At 39.0% G+C, this 14,347-nt stretch overlaps 2 protein-coding genes across 2 annotated transcripts in view; one reads left to right on the forward strand and one right to left on the reverse strand.

Annotated features, from left to right (window-relative positions):
* Positions 1-9,556: 9,556 nt before the first annotated feature.
* LOC306849077 (uncharacterized protein) lies at positions 9,557-10,792 on the forward strand (the record flags this gene model as incomplete). The annotated part of the gene is made up of 1 exon (XM_079383934.1): positions 9,557-10,792. The coding sequence occupies one exon, from the start codon at positions 9,557-9,559 to the stop codon at positions 10,790-10,792; it is 1,236 nt and encodes a 411-aa protein (XP_079240060.1).
* Positions 10,793-12,096: 1,304 nt separating this feature from the next.
* Positions 12,097-14,347, reverse strand: part of LOC306849078 (hemicentin-1-like) — a gene marked incomplete at its 5' end in the record, with an annotated part of 74,571 nt that continues 72,320 nt past the window's right edge. The window contains one exon of the mRNA XM_079383935.1: positions 12,097-13,093. Coding sequence (XP_079240061.1) covers positions 12,718-13,093 — 376 coding nt within the window. The 3' untranslated portion in view covers positions 12,097-12,717. The remainder of the gene's footprint in view (positions 13,094-14,347) is intronic.

Here is a 14,347-nt window from a genome sequence, read left to right on the forward strand (position 1 = left end):
GGTCTGCTCATTTCTAATAATTGGAAATACTCAACCCACTCTCCCCAATGCAATTACAACTCATTTTAATCTCATGCGATTACTGTAACAGCTCCTATAAAACTTCAGATTGTGGTAATTTACTGCCCCCCCTGGGCAAATTCTAGGCACCTTCCTAGAGGTGCTGGATGGGCTGATGTCCTCTTTCTCGGAGGATGGCAGTCCACTTTTAGTCTTTGGCGACATCAACATTCATCTGGACAAGCCTTATGCTACAGACTTCCATTCACTCCTTGCTTCATTTTATTTAAAATGCACTACAAGCACGCACAAATCAGGCAACCAACTTGACTTAATTTACACACGCAATTGTATTGCAGACAACATTTTGGTAGAACCCCTACATATCTCTGACCATTTCTTCATTATATTTAAACTACATTTTGCTACCTGTGTGCCATCAACCCCTATACCGGTTACTTTTAGACGAAATCTACGCTCCCTTTCTCCCTCCCATCTTTCCTCTGTAGTATCCTCCTCTTCTTCCCTCACCTACCCATTTCTCATCTATAGATGTGAATGCAGCAACTGACACTTTATGCTCTACTTTAACCTCTTGTCTAGACGATATGTGTCCTCTCTCCTCCAGGACAGCATGGGCTGGCACTTCTAACCCCTGGTTATCCGTTCTTCGTGAGCATCAGACCAAACTCAGGGCAGCAGAGAGAAAATGGCGCAAATCAAAAGTTCCATCAGACCTGAGTATGTATCAGTCTTTGCTTTCATCTTTCTCTGCTGAAGTCTACACTGCCCGATCCTCATATTTCCATAACAAACATCAACAGTGCTTCAGACACACGTCAAGTCAAGTCACCTTAATATATATAGCGCTTTTAACAATACAGATTGTGTCAAAGCAACTTTCCAATATCAAAATAGGAAAATAGTGTCAATAATGTAAAATGACAAGATTAAACACTCAATTTTCAGTTAAAGGCATTTCATTATTGAATTCAATGATGTCATTGTCCAGCTCAGTTCAGTTTAAATAGTATCTGCGCAATCAAGTTGACATTTATCGCTGGAAATGAAGTGTCCCCAACTAAGCAAGCCAGAGGCGACAGCGGCAAGGAACCAAAACTCCATCTGTGACAGAATGGAGGAAAAAACCTTGGGAGATACCAGGCTCAGTCGGGGGACCAGTTCTCCTCTGGCCAGATGAACCAGCAGTTCAATTCCAACTACAGCAAAGTCAGATTGTGTAAAGGACTCATCTGGTTCCCAAGGTCTTGTCCCAATGGCCATCTAGTTGACAAGGTCTTCAATGGGGATCTGTCTCTGGGGCTCATCTAGGTGTCCTGGTCTCCGCTGACATTCAGGGCTTTAGAGGTCATCTCTAGGTGCTGATCCACCATCTGATCTGGTTACAGACTGGATCTGGGTGACTGCAGTAACCATCTGATCTGGATATGGACTGGACCAGGTGGCTACGGTGATCTCGGAATAATAAAGAAACAGACTAATATTAGCATAGATGTCATTCTTCTTACGATGTAACAAGTACATCAGGTTGTTATGGGAAGTTTTCCCGGTTCCAGTTGACCTAATTAATGCAGCCTAACAATCCTTTAACGGATTTGAATATTAGAAGCTTATTAGGGTGTTATATGTGTACGCCAGGTTAAAGAGATGGGTCTTTAATCTAGATTTAAACTGACAGAGTGTGTCTGCCTCCCGAACAGTGTTAGGTAGATTGTTCCAGAGTTTGGGCGCTAAATAGGAAAAAGATCTGCCGCCCGCAGTCGATTTTGATATTCTAGGTATTATCAAATGGCCAGAGTTTTGAGAGCGCAGTGGACGTGGAGGACTGTTATGCGATAAGAGCTTGATCAAGTACTGAGGAGCTAAACCATTCAGGGCTCTATGTGTAATTAACAAGATATTAAAATCTATATGATGTTTAATAGGGAGCCAGTACAGTGTTGACAGAACCAGGCTAATGTGGTCATACTTCCTGGTTCTAGTAAGAACTCTAGCTGCTGCATTTTGGACCATCTGGAGTTTGTGTATTAATCAGAATCAGAATCAGAATGAGCTTTATTGGCCAAGTATGTTTACACATACAAGGAATTTGTTATAGTGACAGAAGCTCCACAGTGCAACAGAAAGACAGTAACAGGACAGGACACAGGTAATGAAACAAAATAACAGGAAATAGCCAATAACCAATGTACAAAGCAGCAAAAAAAAAAAAAAAAAAATACACAATATATAATATATAATATAGGCGACTATGTATGTACAGGTCAAGTATGTGCAAATTAGAAATGAGAAAATAAAAATAAAATAAGTGAGTGTGGTGAATGGATAATGTATTAGTTGTGTGTTCTACGTTTATTTATTGAGTGTTCATGAGATGTATTGACTGAGGGAAGAAACTGTTCCTGTGTCTGGTCGTTCTGGTGCTCAGAGCTCTGTAGCGTCGACCAGATGGTAAAAGTTCAAAGAGGTTGTGTGCTGGATGTGAGGGGTCCAGAGTGATTTTACCAGCCTTTTTGCTCACTCTGGATAAGTACAGTTCTTGGAGAGTGGGGAGGGTTGTACCAATGATTCGCTCAGCAGTCCGGACTACCCTCCGTAGTCTTCTGAGGTCAGATTTGGTAGCTGAGCTGAACCAGACAGTTATTGAGGTGCAGAGGATGGATTCAATGATGGCAGAGTAGAACTGTTTCAGTAAGTCCTGTGGCAGGTTGAACTTCCTCAGCTGGCGAAGAAAGTACAACCTCTGCTGGGCCTTCCTGACAATGGAGTCAATGTGAATATGATTCATGATGGTGAGTGGGGGGAGAGCAGGGGGGTTTCTCCTGAAGTCCACGATCATCTCCACAGTTTTGAGCGTGTTAAGCTCCAGGTTGTTGAGACTGCACCAGACAGCCAGCTCCTTAACCTCCTGTCTGTAAGCAGACTCGTCACCGTCCTGGATGAGGCCGATCAGTGTGGTGTCGTCTGCGAACTTCAGGAGCTTGACAGAGGGGTCTTTAGATGTGCAGTCGTTGGTGTAGAGGGAGAAGAGCAGTGGGGAGAGTACGCAGCCCTGAGGAGCTCCAGTGCTGATGGTTCGAGTGCTGGATGTGAATTTGCCAAGCTTTACTAACTGCTGTCTGTCTGTCAGGAAGCTGTTGATCCACTGGCAGACGGAGGTGGGGACGGAGAGCTGAGTTAGTTTATTTTGAAGGGTTTCCGGGATAATGGTGTTAAAAGCAGAGCTGAAGTCCACAAACAGGATCCTCACATAAGTCCCTGGTCTGTCCAGATGCTGCAGGATGAAGTGCAGTCCCATGTTGACTGCATCATCTACAGACCTGTTTGCTCTGTAGGCAAACTGCAGGGGGTCCAGTAAGGGTCCAGTGATGTCCTTCAGATGAGCCAGAACCAGTCTTTCGAATGATTTCATGGCTACAGACGTTAGGGCCACAGGTCTGTAGTCATTAAGTCCAGTAATTTTGTGTTTCTTTGGAACGGGGATGATGGTGGAGCGTTTGAAGCATGAGGGGACTTCACCCAGCTCCAGTGATCTATTGAAGATCTGTGTGAAGATGGGGGCCAGCTGCTCAGCACAGATTTTTAGGCAGGCTGGTGACACACCATCTGGACCAGGTGCTTTCCTTCTTTTGTTCTTCCTGAAGACCTGGCACACATCGTCTTCGCTGATTTGAATTGTAGGTGTGGGGGAGAGAGGGGTTGCTGGAGGTGTGAATGGTTGTGTGGAGGGGTGTTCTGGGTGGGTGTGGGGTGATCGTTCAAAACGACAAAAGAACTCGTTTAAGTCGTCTGCCAGGTGTTGATTCTCCAGAGTGCTGGGGGGTGGTGTTTTGTAGCTGGTGATGTCCTTCAATCCTAACCACACTGAAGCCGGATCACTGGAAGAGAATTTGTTCCTGAGCTTGTCAGAATAATTCCTCTTTGCCACTCTGATCTCCTTTTCCAGTGTGTATTTGGCGTGTTTGTACAATACTTTATCCCCCTTTCTGTGAGCATCTTCTTTGGCCTGACGGAGCTGTCTGAGTTTGGCAGTGAACCATGGTTTGTCATTGTTGTAGAATAGATGAGTCCTGGTAGGAATGCACATGTCCTCACAGAAACTGATATAAGATGTTACAGTCTCTGTGAGCTCGTCCAGGTCATTTGCCGCAGCTTCAAAAACAGTCCAATCAGTCAGGTCGAAACAGGCTTGTAAATGTTTCGTTAGTCCATCTTTTAACAGATCTTAATACAGGCTTCGCAGACTTAAGTTTCTGCCTGTAGGATGGAATATGATGAACCAAACAGTGATCAGAGAGTCCTAAAGCTGCTCGTGGAACCGAGTGATATGCGTCCTTTATTGTTGTGTAACAGTGACACAACAATAAAGGACGCATATCACTCGGTTCCACGAGCAGCTTTAGGACTCTCTGATCACTTTTTGGTTTGGTTGTTTCGACCTGACTGATTGGACTGTTTTTGAAGCTGCGGCAAATGACCTGGACGAGCTCAATATATGATCCAATATATTACTGTCTCTGGTGGGGCATGTGATGTGCTGTCTCTATTTTGGCAGTTCACGGGAGAGATTTGCTTTATTAAAGTCCCCGAGAATGATTAAAACAGAGTCCGGGTGTTGTTGTTCACTCTCTGTGATCAGATCAGCGAGTTTCTGTAGAGCTGTGCTCACGTGCGCTTGCGGTGGAATGTAAACACTCACGAGAATGAACGAGCAGAACTCCCGCGGCGAATAGAACGGCTTGCAGTTAATGAAGAGCGTTTCTAGATCTGAACAGCACATCTTCTTTAACACAGTTACATCTGTACACCACCTCTCATTGATGTAAAAGCATGTCCCGCCGCCGCGCGATTTCCCCGTTGATTCTGTGTCCCGATCTGCTCTGATCAGCTGGTAATTAGGCAGATGAATCGCGCTGTCCGGTATGTCGCCATTCAACCAGGTTTCCGTGAAACACAGGGCAGCAGAGTTAGAAAAGTACTTGTTTGTCCGGGAGAGCAGAAGGAGTTCGTCCGTTTTATTCGGTAGAGAGCGGAGATTCGCCAGATGGATGCTAGGTAACGCCGTTCTAAATCCGCGCTGACGAAGTTTCACGAGCACGCCGGCTCTCTTTCCCCGTCTGCGCCTCCTGTAGCGTTTGACCAGAGCTACGGCTCCGCCAACTACAATGTCCAGCAAAACGTCCGAAAAATCAAAAACCGCTAGAAGATTTTGTGGTGTGTTCTGCCGAATGTTCAGCAGATCATCCCTGGTAAAGCTGATCTTATTTGAAAAACAAAAAACAGGAAAAACAAACAAAAACAATACAAACACTGAGGAGCAACGCACAATAGCTGCCATCAGCGGCGCCATTTTGTTTTCATATATTAAGCGTGCAGAACAACCACCCAATAAAGCATTACAATAATCTAACCTTGAGGTCATAAATGCATGAATTAACATTTCTGCATTTGACTTTGAGAGCATAAGTCTCAGTTTAGCTATATTTTTAAGATGAAAAAATGCAGTTTTACAAATGCTAGAAACGTGGCTGTCAAAGGAAAGATTGCTATCAAATAGCACAACTAGATTCCTAACTGATGACGAAGAATTTACAGAGCAGCCATCAAGTGTTAGACAGTGTTCTAAGTTATTACATGTGGGGGTTTTAGGGCCGATAATTAACACCTGTCTTTTCAGAATTTAGCAGTAAGAAATTACTCATCATCCAGTTTTTTATATCGACTATGCATTTCATTAGTTTCTCAAATTGGTGTGTGCCTTGAGGTTCTCCATACTGCACTTGTGATCGATATGATACCACACGTAATCTCTTCAAAACATTCAATTTTATTCTCTGTCCCCCTCCACCACTTCAATAACAGCTGATGATTTTGCCACATTCTTCACAGACAAAATTAGAACAATCAGTAGTAAGTTCTCAGCTCCACACAGGACCTCAAACCAACCACATTTAAGCTAGTTCAAGTTTAAACTTTGGTCCACATAAGTACAACAAACAATGTATTAACATTAACATAACTACCATTTCCTAAACAAAAATGTAATCCAGATCATTCCACGAATAACACTTTACTTGCTTTCAAACATGACCCTTAATTTCTCTATTTGAGAGAGAAAACCAATAAAGAATGTAACCCACTATTAATCTCTGTAGCGGACTGGGAGTTGAGTCACTTGACACTTGAGTATTAATACATATACTTATTTGACTCATTAAAATGCAAATCAATTTATAACTTTTTTTTAAATGCATTTTTCTGGATTTTTTTTGTTATTCTGTCTCTCACTATTCAAATAAACATACCATTAAAATTATAGACTGATCATTTCTTTGTCAGTGGGCAAACGTACAAAATCAGCAGGGGATTAATTTTTTTTTTTCCCCACTGCATGAATGTTTGAGTTTATTTATTAATGATTGTATCATAGTCCTGTTCTGTTTAACCTGAACAAAACTTGGTTTCATAAAAAGATCCAAATATTTGATATTGTAATTAAGTGAAGGACACTTTAGATACATGGAACATTTCTATTCATCAAAGACTATAGTGGAAGATTCTTTAGATTATTTAAATGTTCTTCATAAAGTTACCACAGTTATAATAAATAATAGGCAACATCTATTTTAGGAGTCCCCCACCCACCTCATTTTTCTCCAAAAGAAAAAAAAAAGTCCAGTATCAACGGTGCCCGGGAGGGGCTGTCTTCGGTTCACTTAGTTTTGTTGTGAAAAATATGTCGTTCCCTCGACAAAATGATCTCGTGCCCACGACAAAACTAAGTGAACCGAAGACAGCCCCTCCTGGGCACCGTAAGTCAGTCTCAATTTTTGAGACATGGGACAAAACATGTCCAGCGGTAACTGCTGTTAGGTTTAAAAATAAAAAAATATTTTCAATTGTAAATGTTATGGGGATTAATAAAAGAATGTATTCAACACAATTATCCCCTTCAATTTAATTTTATCATTATTATGTGAAATCTATGACACTTATTGTCTTCTCACTACATCTATGTCCACAGAGAAGGGTTCAATCATTCATATGCTATAAAATGGATAATGTTTTTTTTTAATGATCAAAAATACCTTGTCTTGTGAAAAGCAACACTTAATAATATCTCATATCAAAGCAAGGTTGTTTTTCAGTGACGCATGCATGTTTCATAAGGTTTCAAAATTGTGTCCCCACTGTCGTCAACACCATCAGACATTTATTAAAATGTAATAAAATCAGGGAATATCATGGGCAGCTGTCACTCTAAAAGACCCCCTGCCTCAGTCCTCCTCTGTAGAGTACATCAGTGTCAGACAGACTCTGCTAAGTTTTATAGTTTTAGAATATTTTGGCGCTATTGGGAATTTTATCGTCATAATAAGGTTGCCATTATTGCATATATGTAGGGGTGTGATTTTTGAACGTAAACAGTCAAAATAGTGACTTACCCAACCCCTGCCCCTAAACCTACCATCTGTGAAGAAAACGCAAGATATAGGAGGCAGATGCAAGTACTGGCATAATTTATTTAAAAATTATTAATATACGCTAAGTGTTTCCTATTTAAAAAAATTACCTTCCCTTCACGTCGAAAAGTGACGCTAAAGGGGTACCTTGAGCGTCAAAAAGCGACGCAAAAACCAAGCGTCAATATGTGACGAGTTGGGATGAGACTGTGTTAGTCACAAGCATGATTTTGTCAACACCATCTTACAATTTCTGAAATTTTAAACTACCCTCAACGATTACTTGTCATAAATTATTAGTCCAAAAGGTGCATTTTCGGAGAGACCAAACACTATTTAAAATAACTGACGCCCTCTAAATTAAATGTGAGAAAACAAAGTGATCCACCTGGCAGAGTCTTGAACATGCAAACGGGCGCATCTCATTCTGCACTGTTGCTCAACCACTGACTCGTTTACTGGAAGCACTTGAATTCCAACCGTATCTAAGGAAATAATGTAAAGTGTTACAAGTGACGCTATTGCAGGTATTGTTTGTAGATATTAACGATTTTAAACGTATTTTATTGTATTGAGCGAATTTAGCCGAAATTCTCTCATCGTGGATGGGGTAATTTTTAATCAGCAATGCAGGGCTGATGCATCAAATGATCATGTCACAGATTCCTGGAAGCATACGTAGCATGACTTCAGATTACTTGGGCTACAAGTGTCCAGTTGCGTGTCTCTTTAACACTGTTTTTCCATTTTAGCCTACGGATTTTTGCTTGTTGAATTTTTTTAATCTCTTTACGGAATTCATACACGACAACGTATTTATATCGTGAGTAAAGGTACTGTTACTATTTGATCTATTTTCTGTTTTTATTTGGGAGTAATTATCAGCAGCAGGGGATGATTCAGGAACTATTTTGTTTCGGTCAGTCAAGTAAAAATATATTGGAAATGTGTTGAACGCGATTATAAAAAAGCTGAATAGCCTATATATAGCCTATGTTTTAATTAATGACAAATGAGGCTGAGGTCGTTTAAAAGAGAACCATTTTTAAAACGTACTGTTCCATGTATTAAAATATGCCTACTATATAAAAATTAATGACTCTACAATTTGATGTAAACATCAACTAAGAAGTAGATCTACTAATACTTTATAGGCAAATGAGAGTAAACAGTATTTACAAATTAATACAATTTTTATTTTAAATATTAATAAATGAATATTTTTAGATAATTATTAAGAGTTTATTAAGGCTTTTCTATCTGACCTGAACAAACTTGCTTTTTTTATAAACAGATCAAAATATGTGATACTGTGGTATTTAAATGATCTTGACACATAGTCATCATTATGAGCGTCTAAAGCGGTCTTTTCTGCTTCACGTTTTCCTGGTCACATGACAGCAAAATAACTCTGCTTCCTGGTTACATCAATGACTTGACAATTTTTTTTCTCCATATATTCTGTTTTAAACGTAATTGCCATACTGTTTATTAATTTTTAGATGTTTTAACCAATAATAGCCTACCTGTACATACACACACACACATATATATATATATATATATGACAGAATATATATTCCTTTTTAGCGTTCTTGAGACATTTACACTGACATTTTTCTTAAAACTATCAAAGATTCTTAGTCATTGTAAAAATGACAACTTTAAAAGTATTTTTGAATCACCCTAACAGATGATGAAACCATTGTTTGTGACGTTAACTAGCCCTGCAAATAGCACAACATTTGCATAAAACATAAAGAGAAAACAACCCAGAAAGAGAAGTCTTTCTTTCTTGTTTATCATCAGTCTTCATCAGTGATTCAGTTCAGACTGGTTTGATGACCTATGAAAAAATTAAGTGAAATCCAAGATCCCAAAATTCATTAAATAACTGAAGAATCTTTCAACAAATACCATTGCTTTATGAATTAATTATTTTGGATTTTGACATTTCTTCGCTTTACTCCACAGAAACTACAGGACAGATGGAAAAGGGCAAAGTGTTTCTTTCACTTTTAATTGTCAGTATTATTGGCCTTCTAGTTTTAGTGCACATGAACAGTCATAATATGTATCTACAAGCTCCTCTAACAATAAAAGCTCCTCCATCAAATAATACATTCAAAATCCCAGAGGCTTCATATTTAATATCACCCATCAAAGGCTCAAAGCATTTCATGGTGTCTGCGTTTATCGACCACAGACTAGATGGGGCCATTCGAGTCATCAGCATAATCAACAGAAACAGTCTTCAGCCACTTTACTGTGTTTACTGCAGCGCTGAACAAGTCTGCAAAACTGTTCACGCAGAGGTCCAGATACACAGTGACCATTTTAGCTTTCCGTTTGGTGCCTCAGATATTATCTGTAAAGGTAAACACATGCAAAGTGCAACTCATGTCCTCATAACAATTGACAAGAAAGATTCAGCTGATCTCAAAATGGAATATCTGCCAATAAAAAATAAGGCTGTAAAAGAGACTTTCAAGTTTAACTTCACCGTTTGCATCTCTAACCTTTTTGGCGACTACAACAATGTACTGCAGTTTGCTCAAACGATGGAGATGTACAAGCTTCTGGGTGTACAGCGTGTGGTCATCTATAAAACTGGTTGTGGACCAGACTTGGAAAAGCTCTTAAAACATTATGAAACAGAGGGTATACTGGAGATCGTTCCATGGCCTATCAAGCAGTTTCTGAACCCTGCATCAGGCTGGAACATAAAGAAGCACAAGGGAGACATTCAGTATTATGGTCAGTTGGTAACACTCAACGAGTGCATTTACAGGCACATGTACCAGTCAAAGTACGTTCTCCTGAATGACTTTGATGAAATCATCATGCCTTACAAACAAGCCAATTTACCATCTCTAATGGAAGACCTCCAGTCTGCTCATCCCAATATAGCGGTGTTCCTCATAGAGAACCACATATTCCCTAAAACACAGTTTGAGGAGAGTGGGAAGTTCAAACGAGCAGTGTGGAATAATATTCCAGGTGTCAATATCATGGAGCACATTTACAGAGAACCAAGCCGAAAGAACATTTACAATCCCACAAAGATGATTGTCAACCCAAGGAAGGTGCAGCAAACTTCAGTACACTCCTCTTTGAAAAACTTTGGAGGCAGTTTCCATGTACCATTTAATGTATGTAGGATTGTACACGTGAGAGTCCCACTGCAGGGGCATCTTACCAAAAAGCAACTATTTGTAGACAAAAGAGTCTGGGACTTTGAGCAAGAACTGACACAGAACGTTGACCAGACTTTGAAACTTTCTGGTTTCCTAAAGGCTTCTACTTGACATGTTTGTATAGTATTAATGTAAATATGCAAATATAGCCAAAACTGCATTTTCAAAACTGTTGATTTTTATTTTTTTTTAAATAAAAAAAAAAGTGCATTTCAGTTGTTGCCTCCAGCCCAACGGTTCAACTCAAATAAAATGCTCTTTTGAAAAAACAATGTTTTTTTATGTGGTTTAAGACCTTCTGATATGTTCATAAAGATTTCATGTGAATTATGCTAGATTACTTTTTCTCTTTTCTGAAATGCCCTACAGTTCAGGGTAAAAACACAAAGAAAGAAATACTAGAAACATAACCTTTTGATATATTTATGCAAACTGCATATGACGTTCAAAATATGATCAAATTTATTGCAACCGCAGAATTGCAGTTACTATGGCACTCAGAATCATAGAGGATCCTGTTGTTTCATCTCTACCTTAGCACATTTAATGTGCATATGCAAACGTTCACTTAGTGTTTGCATGCATCTGTTGAAGAATGAATATATTGTAATGTATTTTATTGTAATTTAATGATTTAAAATAAAATCTGTTAGAACATCACTTCAGTAACTGAGAGTTTGCCTTTACTTGAGTTGAAACCTGTAACATTTGTGTTTTAATTAGTGTACACTCAAAACAGAGGTATTTTTATTGATACATATTTAATTACCATCAGTTTAGCTCAACCAGCTACAGTGAAGATGAGGACACATACTCATTTTCATACACGCCTGCTAAGGTTTTATATAGATACTTAACCTATATTGTAGAGGTGATTATCTGTATTGTCTTTAGATGTTTAGAGTGGTCACTTCTGAGGCTATGTGTAAAGTAAACACCTTTAAAAACTGCCCACTGAATGCCTATAAAATACAATGTATGCTTGCCTTATAAATAAGCCTGCTGAAGATACCCGAAAGTCTCCTGGTCTCCGCTTCTGAGTTCCATCAATAGAAATCCGGAAAATTCTGTCAATGTCTAGGAAATAGTTAATAGACTGTGCATATTATATATAATATATACACATATTATAAATAATAATAGAATGCATATGTGCTTGTCTATGAATTTCTTTGCAGCTTTTTTTTTTTACCCATGAGCTGGATCAAATAGTGAAGGAAAATCCACCAACAAGAGCCCATCCATGTGAACGCCTTCAGTACTGCTGAAAAAGCATCACAATTGTTTGTAAAGAGCTGTAATCTAAACCACGTGTGACTACTATTAAATTAAAGCATTTTAAAATTCAAAAGCAATGGATTTTTATGCATATCCTGACATATTTCTTGCAAGGATTAAAAGGGGATGGTGTTTAATGTCAAAAAGATGGTCTACTTGACTAAAATAGTATTTTTTAAAGAATTTTTATAATCTACACTTCAGTTTCAAGGAGTCATGAGCAGAGAGAGCACAGCCATATCAATATTCACAAACATTGCAAACACACTCGCAATATTTCATACATGCACACACTCATTCACATACGAGAGTACACTCAATAATGTACAAGAATATATCAATACAACATATAAGTAAATATATCTAAACATACCAGTAATCAGTTTTAATGTAGGAAAATAGTCGGTGATCATATAACACTGAAACTGAAGCCTGGTTGAAATGTCAATGGGAAATGTCTTATGCTATTAGTTTTGTTGTTGTTTTAATACCAGATGTATTCTGATTCATTACCACAAAAATGGAGAAATAACTGCAGTGAAAACAAAAGAGCCCAGGTAAGATTTCAAAGCTACTACAATATTTTCAAATAGTAGTAATTATAAAAGGTGCAATGTATTTATTATCCTGATGATAATTCATTAATCCAACATTCTGCTCCATAAGAGGGCACATAAATAGGTGGGAATCGAGTTCATTTACTAATGCTTCTACCATGTCCCATTAAGCAACAGTACATCATGTGCAGTCTTGCAAACTCAGTAGGGGTATTTGGATATGGAGATGTAGATAATAAAGATACTCTGGTAGGTTATGCGCCCCTGGTCTGACAGCGTAGTGGCTTGTACCCGAAGTCGCACCAATCCGGGCCAGTCTAAAGGCTTTACTGTAAATATGATGCCTCTTCCTGCTTCGTCCTTGATGCCAAATGGCCTCTCTCCATTTTCCCCTCCTTGCTCCAGGATAGAGAAGGACGTGTGGTCTTGGAGAACACCTGATTCAGAGAAAGCTGACAAACGGGCCACATTGTGGTGTGCTGGTATGCCCAGAGGAAGAGTGAGGAGCTTGTACTGGAGCAGAGGAAAGCCTGTGGAGCCACAATCTAGTCTGGAAGTGCAAGGCCTGTAGCAGGTGCTGGGATCAAAGCAATAGAGCAAATGTTTATGGATCAATAAGTGTGTCTATGTTAAAGAAATTAAGAAATAATTTGGTAAAAAGGAAAAAAACAAATGGGTAAGTATTCATGGAAGTTTTAATTTGGTTTTGAAAACCTTTTATAGCATTTTCAAGAAAAATTTAATGACTCTTGAAAGTGTGTACACATAAAAAGTATGCACATCTTAACAGCCTTTTCAAGTTTGTTTCAAAGTATTTTTTTACATCATGAATTATTCATTCATAAATAAAGTAAATAGAAATATAGCTGCAAGCAGCAATTATTATCAAGTGTTCAAGGCATTTAAACACATAAGGAAAAATACATATTATTTAGCAAGCCTGTAACCAAGTCAATTATTAAAACAGCATTTTTGACAAATCCAGGTAATTTACCAAAGAAATATAATGTTTTTTGATGTTTATGACTGTTATAGCGCCACCTGTGGTCCAATTCCCTTAAAACTTTGCACGTTTGTTTACAATCACCTGTCGCATGTGCTCAGCAAGTTTCGTAACATTTTGAGTTTTCCTTTAGGCTTTATAGGATTTTGGGTAAATTTGGACAGGCCCCTTTTCTAAAAGACCTATGTATAGCTTTACATAGGATAAATTAAAATTAATTTTTAATAATAATTGGCCTAGAGAGTCCAGAGAATTGTACTGCAGTGTTTTGTTCCAGATTGCGCGATAAACCTAGGAATAATTCGCAAAAGTAGTTTTTTTACATCTCAGTCATCCATGATTGATAGCTGTGGTTCTAGAGGCAAAGTTGTCCGGAATGAGGAGTTGTATCATATGATATGAATATTGCGCGTATATGCAAACAAACACGCGACGTACAATCATTTACGACCTTGAAAAATGTGATATCGCCCCCAGTGGCCGAATTCTTTCGAATTTCTCTCAGACCTTTGGGGCTGTGAGTCGAACAGGTCCTCCATGTTTCATTCCAATTGGCCTCAATTAACCTTGTCTTACAGGTGCTCAAACTTCTACATGCACACGATCAAATCTGAGGCATGTTTTGTCTGGAGTGAGCCAAGGATTCCAACGACATAAGACATTTGAGTCTGCGAGTGACGGTTTAGGAGCTATGAGTGATTTTGTACTTTTAGGTAACAGGGTTACACAGGTTTGGGGGGCGCTAATTGCTGTAGCGCCCCCGTCAGACCGACTGGGGGGAGCCTCGGTCACATTGTAGGTGATGAGAGTACAACATCCCTCCAAGTT

The sequence above is a fragment of the Barbus barbus genome (genome assembly GCF_936440315.1).
Source record: "Barbus barbus genome assembly, chromosome: 29".
NCBI lineage: Eukaryota > Metazoa > Chordata > Actinopteri > Cypriniformes > Cyprinidae > Barbus > Barbus barbus.